General features: G+C 40.6%; 1 protein-coding gene across 1 annotated transcript in view; it reads left to right on the plus strand.

Annotated features, from left to right (window-relative positions):
• Positions 1-4,450: 4,450 nt before the first annotated feature.
• Positions 4,451-17,321, plus strand: part of LOC133414187 (XK-related protein 7-like) — a 54,942-nt gene continuing 42,071 nt past the window's right edge. Inside the window, exon 1 of the mRNA XM_061699419.1 lies at positions 4,451-5,049. Within this exon, the coding sequence (XP_061555403.1) occupies positions 4,451-5,049 (599 nt within the window). The remainder of the gene's footprint in view (positions 5,050-17,321) is intronic.

Here is a 17,321-nt window from a genome sequence, read left to right on the forward strand (position 1 = left end):
CATTCTGGATTCAGGACGACACTGATGAGCCCTGCTTGGTCAACGTGTGGATAAAAATGGAGTTTTTTTCCATGTAGTACACCAAGTTTATTAATTAAGCTCGTTTTATATTGGTGTTACAAAAAGAAGGGAGAATGAACGAAGACGAACAATTCGAGGAAATATGTAGCCCTCCTCATTAGCCACTTCATACTTTTATTATTTCACACAGCTACCGGAGCTTGTCCAATTAAAACCATCATGACAAGCACCACAATGTTGCACACAGACACTCACCAATATAAATGATGGACCTCACTGTGTAGTTGGATGTTTGAACAGCCATCATCAGTTGCGGTTTGAAAGAATCTCCGGTTTCACTTTACCGCAATCAGAAAAGGGTGAAGAAATCAGATCTGTTTATTGAGGTCAGTGAGATTTTTTTGTAACAGCACATTAATGAATTCTCTCTCATTCACACGATTAAGGTGTAAACTCACACTCACCAATATCATTGTCTAACACAACGATTTTTAAACTGCTGTGCAGCAGTGCACTACTGTACTGTATCAGATGTGCAGCAGGAAGCTATCCAATTTTACTTAATTAGTTAAAAAAAAAAAAAAAAAAAAAAAAAAAGAAGAAACTTTAATGAAATAGTGGTACTCGTGATTGCAGTGTAGTCAGTGTAGGTTCAGTTCCCACTATGTGATGGTGTGAATGCGAGTGTAAATGGCTGTCTGTCTCTATATATGCCCTATGACTGACTGGCGACCATGGGCGTATTGTCTGCCTTTTGCCCTGCTGAGTCAGCTGGGATAGGCTCAGGCTCACCACGATCGTGAACAGAATGAGCGTTATGGATGGATGGTCTAAAAATGATTTCCTTACGACAATGAATGTGTCTTTATTGATCTGTCTATATATGCCAACGCTGTATAGTGGCAGGGAAAAGAAATGCTGTTTCACTAAGTAGCAGGAGGTACAATTAACCTCTGCACCCATCATTTTTTAACCCTCACATACTCTTTCAGTCAAATCTGACCTGTTATGACATTTGACAGCAGAAAAAAAATACCCTAATTGTAATTCTTTCATCAATGATCAAAAATACTCAAAATTAAAGTATTTAAATATGTTATTCATTTGTAAAGGTGCTACAAAGTCTTGTGCACATTGAGGCTGTTGAGTGTCCAATTTGACCTGTGTCTACTACAAGGAATTTTTGATTTATTGGTGTGCAGTAAATCAAAGGGACTCCTGAATATTGTGAACATTGGCAAGTACTTATTGCATAGTTCTGGACTTAAAAGCATTGTCTGCAAGCGTGGGCCCTTATTTAGCGAAGCGTGCGTTGAACAGTTTCTAAATTTGTTCGTAGGACTGAAATTAGAATGTGTGTAGGTACAAAAAAAATATCTGTATTTATCAAACGTGCGAGCACCCGCCGCAAGTACACAAATAAGTAATGAAAGTTGTTTCATGAGAAAAACGTCCATCCATCCATCCATTTTCTGAGCCGCTTCTCCTCACAAGGGTCCCGGCAGGAGTGCTGGAGCTTATCCCAGCTATCTTCGGGCAGGAGGCGGGGTCCACCCTGAACTGGTTGCCAGCCAATCACAGGGCACATATAAACAAACAGCCATTTGCACTCACATTCACACCTACGGGCAATTTAGAGTCTTCAATTAACCTACCACGCATGTTTTTGGGATGTGGGAGGAAACCGGAGTGCCCGGAGAAAACCCACGCAGGCACGGGGAGAACGTGCAAACTCCACACAGGCGAGGCCGGGGATTGAACCCCGGTCCGGAGAACTGTGAGGCAGACGCTCTAACCAGTCTAACCGCCTTGAAAACATCCATAAAATGCAAAATATTGGGACGATCATTCTGATATTTTCAGAGGTTAGTGTATTCTGTGTGCAATTTCACTGTTCTACCACAAAGTTTTGTGTGTGCGCATGGTCAGAGCCCTGTGTAAATTTACGCACGTCCCCACACAATAAGTCCAACTTGATGTACTGTACTTGAGAATACTCTGAGTATACTTTGCTTTGAAATGTTCAGACATACTTTATGCACAGTTCTGGGCATACGCACCCTTGATAAATGAGGGCCCTTGAGCGTAATTGTCACCTATAGTTAAAATCTGAATGTTTGTTTTTTTTCAGACAATAACGAGTGAAAATAGTGAGGTTAGATGAATTTGTGGAGGCTTGTTTTGTTGAACTCAATCACTGTAATGCCTCCTTGTAGAGAGCAGCCACTTGACGCAAGCGATTCAGTTACGCCTATATTCACAAGTTTTGGTGAGCCGTTTCTTGGGTTGGTTGCATCGCTCAGCTTTGAAAAAGAGTTTTGGAAGATGACATAACACAGGCGTTAAAGACGTTTTTGTATGATCGGTGACACAGTGGACTTTGCTGAGCACAGCTGGCTGTCAACACGGTGGACACCTGCCATCACTGTGCTGTATTCGTACTATTTTATCAGGCTTGAACGCAATAGTTTTGGACGATGACATTACACAGGCGTTCGATTTTGTGACACATCAAAGATGTTTTGGATGGTCTGGCTCAACTGACCTCGACTTTGATCTGCACGGCTTGCAGACTTTGATATGTACGGATGGTCATTCTGACGTGCTCATACCAATTTAATCAATGACCACGTAATAAATTTGTGATTTTTCAGCATATTAAATGAGTGACTGAACATAATTTTGGGGTGCTATAGCGGTTGTGTTCAAGTCAGAGTGCAAAGCAACGGTACAGTATATGATTGCTTGGGTTGATGAGGCTTGCAAGAATGCATGGCACCCGCTGCGGTGTTTGTATAATTTTAATTGATCACACCCTAATAAATTAGTGATTTTTCAGCATTTTAAATTATGGATTAAACATATGATTGGGGTTCTTGCTGTTGTTTATGTTAGAATTGCTGTTGTTCATGTCAGAGTCCAACAGAATATGACAGCAATATAAGGTTTCATACCAACTTAAACAAAGGTGTTTGAAAATTCAAGCAAAGTGTCATTTTTTTTTTTTTTTATTATTTCCTGAAAAGTTGTCATTTTGGAGGTTGGGGATTCTGGCCGACAACTACGATATATATAAAATATGAGTGAATGCTGCCACTTTGTAGTACATTGCATTGCTTTTTCCACACCGGCAACGCAGTTAATTTGGTCACCACTTCTGCCACTGACGTCACACCAAGCCATGGGTGGCGTGCTAATTTTGTCAATGAAAATGGTACATTCCAAAGGCAATTAGTTATTTACCAATTGCTGCAAAATGGATTGCTATTATTGGAAATGACTGACAGTTTCATTTTCTTGCGCAAAACAAATACACAAAATCCACTTGTTAGTGTAATATGGACCGTTAAGACCCCATACTTCCTTGAAGGAAAATAGTGGTAATGGTAGTCATCTTGAAACTGTGAAACTTTAAAAGCAATAAATGTGTGTATTTTTCTAGGGACAGTGGTAACAGTGTTCAAGCGGGAGCTTGAAACAGTCCCGAGCTGTCTCTGTTTGCAGCACATTCGGAGGTTCCTGCAGAAACATGCACCTGTTGGTCTTTAAAGGGTCATGGGGGAAACTCAAAAACAGGAAAAGAGTCAAGTCATGAATGTGTGTAATTTTACGTGACAGTGTTGACGGTGTTCACAGAGGATTTTGCACAAGTTCCTGCAAAAAAAAAAAAAGGTAATGGGCGGGGGGGTCTCGAAACAGTGAAAGAGTAAAACAGCATAATAATAATTATACATATGGAACAAAACTCATACAGATGTTTTCATCCAACAAAACGAGTGGTGTAAAACATTTAAAAGCCCTTTTCTGCCATCACTTTAATCACAACCATTTATTAACACCAGACAGCCTATTAATACATTTTGCAGAGATACATAGTTCATAATTTGTGAGCATGAAAAATGAATAGTATGTAAAAGGTTAGGTATACAATATATAGTTTTTGTGACATTTTTGTTTGATGGTGTTGCTGTGAGATTTTTCTAATGCAAAATACCTGTATTGGCTTAATTACACGAGGTTGGAAAACACTGTGACTGAAACATGATCTTGTCCAGCAGGCGGCGTTTAACCTTTGTTGAAACCTTTCATTTAATTAAAGTGAAGATGTTTGTACCATGCAATTTCTTGACTTGATCTTTGTTTGTTTGTTTTTGTTCGCTCGCGCTACACGTACAGCAATTAACATTGGCAGTATTCCCTCTCCAGTATTCTCCACGAATCTCCTGCCATATGCATGTGCTTTGAGTCGATTTGGGGAGGCAAATATCAAGACCCCGCGCATGCCGCTGTGAGCTTACCAAATGCTCCTTGGCGCTTAATTGGCTGATGATGAGGCTATTTATGACGTCACCTCTCCCCTCCCTCCTCCTGCTCCTCCTGCTCCCCACCTCCATCACCTCCTCCGTCTTTCTCTGCTACCCCAGCCAACATGGCCGCTAAGTCTGATGGAGCAGCGGTGGCCGTGGAAGATGACAACCCGCCCAGGAGCCTCTCGGAGCCAAGGCAAGTCACCACCGCCGCCGCCGCCTGCGCCGCCTCTCCCACTGTCGTGTCCCGGCGCGGCCCGTCGGGCGGACAGGCGTACACGCTGCTGGACTGCTGCTGGGTATTGTGCGCCCTTCTCGTCTTCTTCTCCGACGGCGCCACCGACCTGTGGCTGGCCGCCGACTACTACCTGCGAGACGACTACTGGTGGTTCGGCCTGACGCTCGTCTTCGTCGTGGTGCCGTCGGCCGTCGTGCAGGTCCTCAGTTTCTGGTGGTTCGTGTACGACTACTCGGAGCTGAGCGGCGCTCACGGGTCGGCTGGAGCGACGGGCGAAGCGACCGGCGACTCGGCGTTGGGAACCAAGGACAGCGACCAGCGCGGTCCGGGCGCGGCGAACGCGGCGAACGCCACCGCCGTCCCCGCGTCCTCCTGCTCGTCTGCAGCGACCGAGAGGAGCGGGCGACCTCGGAGATGTTGCGCCGTGTGCGTGTGGGTCTTTCAAACGGTGCTCCATGCTTTGCAGCTGGGACAAGTGTGGAGGTAGGACATGCGCGTGTGTGTGTTTGTGTTTGTGTTTGTGTGTGTGTGCACCGCGTGCACACGTGTTCAGTCTGCCTTCGCACACTCCTGTGGTGCGTTGGTGTGTGTGTGTGTCATGTGCAGGGGCGCAGCACTAGCCAGGTGCACAGACATTTTTGGGGGCAGGTGCTCAAGCCAAAAAGGGCACCCATCACCAAAAGTATTCATGCCTTTTTTCCCTTTGTCCCCGGCTGTTAGGTCAAGCAGAAAGGGGGATCTGTATCCCTTTTATGCCGGAACACTTTTACTGTGCCACTGTGGAGTTTTTAAGCTGCCACTCTGGGTCGTTGTATGCTGATGGATTTTTATTGAAAATTCAGTCGGACAGCACAAAATCTTAAAAGGGAGCGACAGAAAACAAAACAAAAGAGAGAGACAGTGAAACAATAACTAAATAATATAGTGAGAGAAGACAACAAAAGACAGGACATTAGCTGTAAGAAAGATGAGGAAAGTAAATCATTATATTCCGAGTACAATGACACATTTCACACGACTTCATACGATGAGTCATGCAACTAAGAAAAAACATGTACTTTTTAATTTATGTATTGATTAGGGATGTACCGATCCGATCACGTGTTCGAAAATCGGGGTTTTCAGCTGATCGGGTGAAAAAGATCGGTTTTATTCATTTTATGACATTTTAAATGTCACAAAGTGGTAAAATGATACAAAGGTTACAAAGGTTCTTGCCAAATGGAACATTAATAGCTTTGTTTTATATTAGACTATGTAACGTTTTGCAGTATTTTTAGTACCGGAATAATATAAGTGACTGAAAGTGACATGCAAACTGTGTGTATTTCTATGTGTGTGTGTGTGTGTGTGTGTGTGTATTGAGACCTCCATCAAAATTTTCACTCTGTCATATTGCAGCTATTTGTTAAAATCATTTAAGTTCATTTTTTCCCCATATTGACAGAAAAAAACAGAATTGTTGAAAGTTTTGCAGATTTATTAAAAAAGAAAAACTGAAATATCACACAGCTGTTCAGACCCATTGCTCAGTATTTAGTAGAAGCACCCTTTTGAGCTAACACAGCCATGAGTCTTTTTGGGAATGATGCAACAAGTTTTTCCCACCTGCATTTGGGGATCCTCTGCCATTCCTTCTCGCAGATCCTCACCAGTTCTGTCAGGTTGGATGGTGAACATTGGTGGACAGCCATTTTCAGGTCTCTCCAGAGATGCTCAATTGGGTTTAAGTCAGGGCTCTGGCTGGACAGTTCAAGAACAGTCACGGAGTTGTTCTGAAGCCACTCCTTCGTTATTTTAGCTGTGCTTTGGGTCATTGGCTTGTTGGAACGTGAACCTTCGGCCCAGTCTGAGTTCCTGAGCACTCTGGAGAAGGTATTGCAACCAGCCGTCCTGTCCCTGCAGCTGAAAAACACCCCCACAGCATGATGCTGCCACCACCATGCTTCACTGTTGGGACTGTATTGGACAGGTGATGAGCAGTGCCTGGTTTTCTCCACACATACCGCTTAGAATTAAGGCCAAAAAGTTCTATCTTGGTCTCATCAGACCAGAGAATCTTATTTCTCACCATCTTAGAGTCCTTCAGGTGTTTTTTTAGCAAACTCCATGCAGGCTTTCATGTGTCTTGCACTGAGGAGAGGCTTCCGTCGGGCCACTGCGCCATAAAGCCGTGACTGGTGAAGGGCTGCAGTGATGGTTGACTTTCTATCTCCCGACTGCATCTCTGGAGCTCAGCCACAGTGATCTTTGTGTTCTTTCCCTCTCTCACCAAGGCTCTTCTCCCCCGATTGCTCAGTTTGGCCGGACGGCCAGCTCTAGGAAAGGTTCTGGTCGTCCCAAACGGCTTCCATTTAAGGATTATGGAGGGCACTGTGCTCTTAGGAACCTTAAGTGCAGCAGAATTGTTTTTGTAACCTTGGCCAGATCTGTACCTTGCCACAATTCTGTCTCTGAGCTCTTCAGGCAGTTCCTTTGACCTCATGATTCTCATTTGCTATAACATGCACTGTGAGCTGTAAGGTCTTATATAGACAGGTGTGTGGCTTTCCTAATCAAGTCCAATCAGTATAATCAAACACAGCTGGACACCAATGAAGGTGTAGAACCATCTCAAGGATGATCAGAAGAAACGGACACCAACCGAGTTGAATATATGAGTGTCACAACAAAGTGTCTGAAGAACTTTCTTTTCTTTTTTAATAAATCTGCAAAAATTTCAACAATTCATTTTTTTCTGTCAATATGGGGTACTGTGTGTACATTGAGTAAAAAAAAAAACTAACTTAAATGATTGTAGCAAACGGCTGCAATATAGCAAAGAGTGAAAAATTTAAGGGGATCTGAATACTTTCTGTACCCACTGTATGCTTCCTAATCCGTGAAAAAACTACTTAAATTAATGTTTTATCACGACATTCTTCTTCTATTCTTTTTTACGGCAAACGTGTAGCTCCATCCATGCATCGCACCACACTGCCCCTAAGAGGCCAAGGCGTGCCCAGCAGGAACACCAGATTCAGTCATTTTCTCCCCTGTCTGACATGAAATCAGATTGACATTTTCCTGTTTTAGATCAATTAGGATTACCAAAATTATTTCAATTGGCTGAATATACAGTATATTGTTGTTATTTATATTTTTAATGTTATTATTTTACTTGTTACTAATTGTTTTAAAATTTTATTATTAAAAGTTGAGTTTTGAGTTATGTACAATTCTCGATGGATTCAAATAAATACCTGTCAGGTTTCAAACCACTTTGGGTAAAATTGATGACAGAGATGATAATTGTTATTATTATTTTTAAATATTGATGAATTAAAAAAAAAACAGCTGCAGCAAAAAGTGCACTTTTTTCTTTCAGGGCAAAAGGGCAGATGCTTGAGCACTACCTGGTGGCTGTGTGTGCACATGCCTGTTTAGCACCTAATTCTGGACCCCCATACAACACCTTCATGGAGGGCCCTTACAAAAAGTATTTGTCGGGTTTTTTTTCCTCTCAGTTTGATGCCCCCGGTCATACGCATTTCTCCATTGAAATAAATAAAAATGCCCGTAATCCGTTACAGGTACCCAATAAATTTTATTGTTTTTAATCAAGAAAAATAAAAATAAAAATTCATTAACGTTATCTACGTTATGTTAGTGTTTATTCAAACAAAGTTTTGACAAAGATGAAAATGTTCCTCAATTTCGGTGTCGAAAATTACCCGTTCATAGGAGGATTCGAACACCATAGCAACCGTTCCTGCTTTTCAAGTAGTCTAGTAACTGTTACTGCTAATTTTGGAAGCTCCGTTTGTTGTCAATTGAATAAAGATGGACCAGGAAAAACAAATTGCAGAATTAAATCGTCATTACAATGTGTGCAAATCTGACTGTAAAAAGTGTTTCAGTGTCAAAAATCCCACTTTTATAGTATTCAGACAAAACAGGAAACTACATGGACGGGATTCACGATTATTGTTCTTGTTTTCTGTGAGGTTTGAATTAAATCTGACGATGCATTTACTCTCAGTTTGACTTGGAAAATGAGATGGCTCAAGCGGATGTCGCCTATTGTTTGTTGTATAAAGTTAGCTAGGTTAGTTAGCTACCGTAGCTTTGAGTACATGGGTTATTGACTGGGGGGTAGGGAGACTAGTAGGGGGTAGGACTCATGTAAATGTAATGCAAATGAGCACCTGGCTCCACAGGTTTGTGAAGAACTTTGAGGCGGGTTTCTCAATAAGCTAGTTGGAGGAATGCTCACATTTATATTGCCATATCTTCTTCAGATACTTTCAAATTGGCTTATGTTAGACAGCTTAAAAACTACACTTTCAGAATCTAAAAACAATTCAAAATGTCCCTCGGGAGACTTGTTGCTGATTTTCTCATGGCCACATATATGGGATTATTGTTAAATTATTATTCTTAATTGATTTTTGTTTCAACATAAAAAACAGGGCATACGTAAAATACATACACTGTGCAGAAACATAAGACAGGGAACATTCCTCAAGAGGGTTCTTAAGAAATAATAATACCCTTAAGAAATAACACTTTAAAATTCTAAGTAGTACAAAGCAATAGAAAATGTGGTCAGTGTGTCTTTGTTTGAGTCTGCAGACAGTCAGGCGGACGGGGGGGGGGGTTGGGCTTAGCCGACGTCGTCTTGGAGCAATAAAAAATTAGTTTTAGTCAGCAGCGCCTATCAAAAAATATCCCAGTTGTGCTGTCGTAAAATAAAAATGAGTTTTATTACAGACAAGATGTTCCACTGCCGGGGGAATGCCTACAAAGTCATCCCTTTGAAATGTATGTGAAATCTTCATATGAAATAGCACAGATAAAAATACATGAATAACCACATCGTTTAATATTGTGGCAAATATCAATTATTTTTAACAGAGATACTTGTGTGCTGAATAAAATCAGTTCACCTGTAAGAGATGAGTGGCCACACCTAGGTGTTAAGCATTGCTAATCACTTTACGCTAGCTAATTTCAAAAGAGAGCATGTGGGATTTTCCATAATTACATGCAGAGATGGTAATAAAGGCCATCAATAATAACATGCTGAGAGATGCAGAATTAAGAACAATGTGGCTGATGAGATGCTTGTGCTTAAAGAAAATGTTATGCTAGTCCAAATATGAGAAAGCGCTCGTGTGATGCTGTACAGTTGTGCACCAGTGCAGGGTTGGGAATGGCTCATGAAACCTCTTATCCAATGTGGCTAAACAGTATAAAAATCTCCTATCCACACTCTTGTGTAGTTACTGTAGACACGTGTGTTCAGGTGGTTAAATCTTTAGCCACACTTAGCCAGTCCCGTCACTGGGAAGCCGATAAGCTTGAACACTGTGGGCCCAATTATAACTACCTTGTCATCAATCAGGGGTAGGGTTGAACGATTTGGGAAAATACTCTTAATTGCAAGGTTTTCTTTTTTGTTTCTTTCGTTTAAACAAATATTGCGATTCAGCAGCATTCTTTGGGAGGAAGTTTTTTTTTTTTTTTTTTTTTTTTGTCTTCAGCATTATCCACTAAACAAGAAATACATTATTCTATAGCATGACCAACACAACATTGAATATAGGCAACAAACAAACAACTCTTTCCTCTAGGCCATGCCTAAGTGTTATGATGAATTGATATGGAGAAGAAAGCTTTATTTCACTATTGAACTGTAAAACCTTCAATCACAGTAGAATATTGATATATTTATTTAACTTCATGGCTTAGGGTTAAAAATGTAATACTGTATCATGATGCTCTTGCCAGTAGCAGTAGCACTGGTGTCAGTGTCAACCGAGTCTAGAGATGAAGTGGAGAGTGACAGGAGGGACACTTCATCACCAAGATGAGAGTATAAAAGCAGTTGAAATGGTAAACTATTACATTTTGATGAATGTTCTTATCAATTAGCGTAACATTGTTAAATTGATTCACTTATTATTTGATAATCATCAAGAAGGATGTTTAGGACTATATGTAGAATTTTCTCAAATTCAAATTCCTGTTAGTTGAAGATCAACATTAATATTCTAAATCAGAATTTTTTTTCAAATTCAAACTTGTTAGTTGAAGATCAACATTAATATTCTAAATCTGTGGTGGTAAATATTAGTAGCTAACTTTAGCTGTCAGATAATTGTCACAGATTAAAAGATTTCAAAAGCAGGACAAAGTGGTCTAAATTACATAAAGGGGGATGGGAGCGGCCATGACTGTTTGCCGTGGGCCCCCAAATGAGTACCTAGCTACGTACGTCCCTGTTTCCAGCCTCCTTCGGCCATGCAGCCACTTTGGCACGACAACTAAAGTGCTATTAGCGGCTCGTGCATTGATAAAGAAGGCTAGCTGTGAGAACTAATGTAAATTGCAGGACACATTGACCATCGATACTTCAAACGTACATCGCGGTAATAAATATTCATGCTTCAATTCGGCACCAAGCGCCATCGGGCCTTGTCTTGCACGATATGCAGCTCCCCGCAGCTGGGAAAGCCCGTGAGCCTGACTGCTGAGCCAGCAGCGGCTGGACGGCGGATTGAAGCATTTTACGGAGCGGGGGGGGAAAAACTAAACCATTAACACCGCTCACACACGGCAGAATAAGCACGCTCACTTTTACTTTTATCAGGAAGGGCTTTTGAGTTCTGACACAGGCAATTTTGATTCACAAGCATGGCGAACGTGTGCAATATTCCCTTTGCCCTGCCACTGCAAACTACAACCAAAAAAGAAAATATATTTTTAATCAAATCACTGATCCCATTTTTCCATATCGAGCATTAATAAAATGTTGATTGATTCGAGCTTCCCGATATATCTACCTAACAATAGTTTGAACTCCTCAATTGTACATTGGAGTGCATAAGAAAACGCAGATGATGCTTAAGGGGATATACTGTATTGTGGTCTTCTCCAGTCGTACAAAAGAAAGAAAGAAAGAAAAAGAAAATAAATAAGACATTCAATCATTTGTGATGTCAATTTGTGCCAGACCAGATCACTCAATCCCAGTGAGAGTTTAACTGTTCCGAGTGGACCGATGGTTTAAAGGTCCCATATTCTGGCTATTTAGACCTCCATAGAGGGACTCTCTAAGATGGACTGAGTATAAAAGTGTCAATTTCATTTAAAAAAAACACCTTGGATTTGTCGCTCGAAAAATTCGAATGACTTGATTTCAGGCCTTTCAGCAGAAAAACGTCTAGAACTCAGGAATGTGTGGGCGATTTTAATTCATTGTTCTCATGTTTACTGAGACACCATAGAGCCAATATTACAGTATATCTCAAATACTAGAAAAAGTTGATTTGGTAAAATATGGCACCTTTAAAGCGGAGCACTGCCAGCTCAGTTGTGTGTGGTGGGTGGATGTGTGTGATTGTGAATTATTGCCCCTCACTTTTAATTTTAATTTCACCAGCCTGTCACTGACTCTTAAAAGTGGTTGGCAAGGGCAGCAAGCGTTTGACACCATTGAACAAATATTATTGATTGAAGTGGCATCTTAAGTTTTGATGAATTTGTTATTTTTGTTGTCAAAAACTTGACAAAAGTGTAATGCACCAACTACCCCACGAGGCGTACCCCATAGATTTCTGTTTGTCATCCATCAATCCATTTCATCAGCATAAAATGTCACACGCAAACATTTATTCTCGCTATTACCTCACTGTCTTATTTAAATTAGTTATTCATCAAGGCATTATCAATTTAATTTCCATTACTTTTGTTGATCTAAATAGTTCTTACAAAATGAATATCACTTTAGTTATGAAAAAAAAATAATTAAAATCACAACAAATGTTTGTTCCCACTCAAATTTGAGGACACTTTTTTTCTGTTTTCGTAAAACAGTGAGTCATAATAATCACAATTTTTTGTACATTTTCAGACTCCTCAGATCAAGCAATTCCTCATGCATACGACATCATCAACTACACACAGAAAAAATTGTGTGGTGTCCGTGTCATCTGTTTTTGCCTTACATGTGATTCTGTCAAAACTAAAAACACAAAATTTGTCAGCTCACGTTATTGAATTGTTGAGTTGTCCAGCACTCGGATAAGAAACTGCTTAACTTTCGCCCCACCTCTCAACAGTGCTTAATTGTGGCAATAGCATCCTTGCATTATAAGATGTCACACATCACCTTGTCTTTAGTGAATAAAATATTTCCATTTCAGTCTCACCAGGATGCACTGGCTTGTCAAGTGGGATAGTGGTTGTCTTCTACCAAGCATTTAGTTGAAAAAAAATGTTTCTCCTTCAATGTGTGTTGTTTAATGTTGCTGGAGTGGAGCCTCTCTCTTTTACGGTTTCTCTTCGAGGTGAGATGCTGCATAGTCTGAAAGCCTGCAGGCGCACCACATCCTACAGACAAACTACTCTTTGCACTCACATTCAAAATCAGAAACTATTAAGAGTCTTCAGTGAACCTAACATGCATGTTTTTGGAATGTGGGAGGAAAATAGAGTACTCTGAGAAAACCCATGCAGGCACGGGGAGATCCTACACTCTACACAACGAAGGCTGGAGCCCGGATTTGAGCTCACGACCTCTGAACTGTGCAAACCAGTTGGCCACCGTGCCACCGGCTACTCAGCCATTCCATTAGGAGAAAACTTATTGGTTCTGTCGTGTTAAGCTCCCCAGAAAAGGCGCAAACCTTCAGTGTTTCATTTAGTTGTATCATAGTAGATTACCATGGAAACTGTACTGTCAAACAACCCTGAGGTTGAACAATTCACAACCCAAAATTTTCAGAAGAACATGTACTAAAAACAATATTTGAAGTAGAGCTGGATGATATGGCAAAAAAAGATCATGATTTATTTTTTCCTATTGTCAGATCTCGATTATTATATAAGTTTTTTAAAATATTCTTTTGAACCTTTTGCTAACAATACTCCTCGTGATCAACATTTAAAACAGCAACCCCGACATTATATTAGCATACTAAGCAAATAAGACAAATTAGATAAAATAAATACAGAAAAATTGAAGAATTTTCACTCAACAGTGCAGCGAATGTGGAAAACTATAATCCAACAAGACACTATTTTCTTGTCCTGAATATTTTTGGATGTATACAAGATACAAAACAAACAAACTGCCCCCTCCAGGATAAATGAAGACACCTTGGATTGTAAACATGATCATTCTCCAGTTATGATGCTACATACCCTGTTAACATTATTGCTACTTTCAAATGATCATCTTTAATAACAATACAGATCAGCTAGTTTGTCATTTCCCAAACCACCTGAATAATGATGATCACATGATTCGTTGCTGCTTTGGTGGCAGCACAGTTAGTAGTGACTAACTGCTAATGCTACGTAGCATTAGCACGTGTGTAGCAGCACGTACGTGTGCCCGTAGCATTTTTATGCTTTCCACATAATCATTGCTCCACAATGCTTTGGAGGGACCACCACACAACCGACGTGGAGTGACTTCTCGTCAATATAGCCTCACCTTCAGGGGTTAACTCCAAGTCATAGCCGACATCTATTTCGCTGCCCTCATATGCCCTATTTCCATATTCTGTCGTTACGTTTACTTTCACAACTTGCGGGCGAAAGCAGAGCAGGAAAAGGGTGACTCTTTTTGGCTGTTGTCGCACACATTTCCGCCATGTTTGAGCAAGTAAATAGGCTCACAGCTGATCACTGTGATCGATTTGAAATTTATCACGATCACTAATCGCGATCATATAATCAGCCAGTCTTAATTTCAACAATTGTCCTGGATGATGTAAGTGATGTGAAGTAAGCAGACTCAGATTCCGAGCAGCAAGACTTATGCACTCCACTCACCATATGCGTCTTCACTTGTTATCAAGCAAATCAGAAGTAGAAAGTAGTTTTATTGTTGTTGTTTGGTTTTTTTTAACCTTCCTTAACAGTAGTTACCTTTTTTCACACTAGTATGACAGTTCATAAGGTTAAAATAAGAGATGTGTGAGGTACATCTGGGATGGAAATCATCTTCATGTTACGGTACATCTTCATTATTAAAGTTAAAAAAAATAATGTTTTATTGTCTTGGTCTTCGGAGATTTGTGGTTAGCATTTGAACCCTTGATAGATTCATGCCATTGATGCTAAGGAGCATCTTTAGCTGTAAAAGGATTGGCTCGCCACTCGCCAGGCTGTCGGAGTTGCTATGCGTCTCCCTGGCAGTGGCCAGCAGTGTGTGAAGCAACAGTGTGTCTTTAAAAGGCGTTTCTCTTTAAGCACGTAACGGCAGTGGTGGACGAATGCACCAAGGCTCATGTAAAATTCAATAGTTATTGATTATGAATAAAAATATGCCTGCGGGGAAAGTGTTGATGATCCGCAGCCACCTGCCTGTCTGATGCTCCCGACTGATGTTTGTCTGTCAGCCTCTGCTGAATAATTCACCGCAGCCCTCTGGGGAGCTGTCAATCAAATGTCCTGCATCTATTTGTTTGGATGCGTGATTTGAACATTGTAGGTCTCACTGCTTTCGGTTTTCCAAGCCTAAATGTATGCATAGGTCAGCTTGGATAGTCTTTAAAGAAGACATTATGCATTTTTTCACATTTTAAAACAATTCCCAGGTGTCTTCATGAAATAACAAAACACCTCATAGTTTAAATGCCCTTTTTGGATTCGGTAGTCATTCATGCACGTCCACACGTTTAGCGAGTGGGTATATACACCCCGAGTCCCAGCATGAATATACAGCCCTATAATCAATTGGTGGATGCCCACTAGGAAAATGTGTGGTTTCCTAGTAGTTACAACGCATAATCCTTATCCCTTGTTTTTATTTTTCAGTGTAATTTGTAAATTATGGTGATGGATAGGCTGTTTGCAGATGACATTGTGATCTGCAGTGAAAGCAGGGAGCAAGTGGAGGAACAGTTAGAAAGATGGAGGCATGCACTGTAAAGTAGAGGAATGAAGATTTGCCGAAGTAAGACAGAATATATGTTCATGAATGAGAGGGGTGGTGGGGGACGAGTGAGGCTACAGGGAGAAGCGATAGCAAGGGTGGAGGGCTTTAAATACTTTGGGCCAACCGTTCAGAGCAATTTGGTCAGGAAGTGAAGAAACTGGTCCAAGCAGGTTGGAACGGGTGGAGGAAGGTGTCAAGTTTGTTATGTGACAGAAGAGTCTCTGCTAGGATGAAGGGCAAAGTTTATAAAACAGTGGTAAGGCCAGCCATGATGGACGGATTAGAGACAGTGGCACTGAAGAGACAACAGGAGCTGGAGATGGCGCAAATGAAGATGTTGAGGTTCGCTCTCGGAGTGATCAGGTTGTATAAAATTAGAAAAGAGCTCATCAGAGGGTCAGCCAAGCTTCGATGTTTTGGAGACAAAGTTAGAGAGAGCAGACTTCGATGGTTTGGACACGTCCAGAGGAGAAATAGTGAGTATATTGGTAGAAGGATGATGAGGATGCAGCTGCCAGGCAAGAGAGCTAAAGGAAGACCAAAGAGAAGGTTGATGGATGTCGTGAGGGAAGTCATGAGGGCAGTTGGTGTTCGAGAGGAGGATGCAGGAGATAGGCTTACATGGAAAAGGGTGACGCGCTGTGACGACCCCTAAAGGGACAACCCGAAAGGAAAAGAAGAATTTGTAAATTTCCACTTGTTTTTTTATTGCAGTGGGGATGGCCTTGACATTACATTTTATTGTTCTTTACAGTGGGAAGCAGTGTCCGAGTGTTTTGCATTTTTTTTTGCATGTACACCTCGTGCTTGTGTGGGTTTTCTATGGGTACTCCAGCTTCTTCCGACATTCCTAAAACAAACATTGTAGGTTCGTTAAAGACTAAATTCTCCAAAAGTCTGAATGTGAGTCTGAATGTGTCCTGAGATTGACTGGTGACCTCGCTTAGTCAGCTTGAATAGGTTGCAACTCACCCGCAACCCAAAGGAGGGAAAAGGGTTGAAGAAAATGGATGGACGGATGGCTGGACAGATGGATCGATTGATAGATGGCCTTTACAACAGTTTTATTTCAGCTTTGTTTTTGTGAATTATTTGTGTTATTTGTGTGTGATATAGCATTGGGTTTGGTGTACACATTCAAATTTTAAAAGCACAAAGAGTAGAGGGGGTTTCAGTTTACAATGGTCAACAATATACAATATTTCAAAGTTACCAGTGGCGCGTGGCGAGAGAATAAGTCGTCACACAGCACAAAAAGGTACTCTGAGTTACCGCCGTACTTGCTGTTTTTCATTTCACTGTTTTGTATTGATTAGGGATGTCCTGATCCAACTTCCAATCTGATACCGATATTGCACCTTGGAGTTTTGGCTGATACAAATATCGGATCGGTAAAATAATAATCATCAGCAATCATACCTACTTATTTTGTAGTACGGAATGTTAGGAAAGGCTTGATCAAGTGATATTACTCAAACAGAGAACAATAATCAGCAACAGTTGGTATGAGAAAAACTGACCCATTTTTTTAGTCACCAATGGGTTACAGTAAGTAACTTTTAAAATAAGAATGTACTGCAATTGAATAAAATAAATAAATTAGAAAATCCTGAAAAATTACTTCAATACAACTATTAACAAAAAATAACTTAAACATAAGCATATTCTACATTTCAATAGATTAAATTAAAAAAAAGAAATTTTAAAACCATGAAAAATTATCAAATAATAAATACAAATTATACTTTTAAAGTGCAAAATAACAATTCAAGTTCAATTCAGTTATTTTTTACTGACAGAGTATTGTTATATTGGCTATTTG

Source organism: Phycodurus eques, chromosome 1, assembly GCF_024500275.1.
Source record: "Phycodurus eques isolate BA_2022a chromosome 1, UOR_Pequ_1.1, whole genome shotgun sequence".
Lineage (NCBI taxonomy): Eukaryota > Metazoa > Chordata > Actinopteri > Syngnathiformes > Syngnathidae > Phycodurus > Phycodurus eques.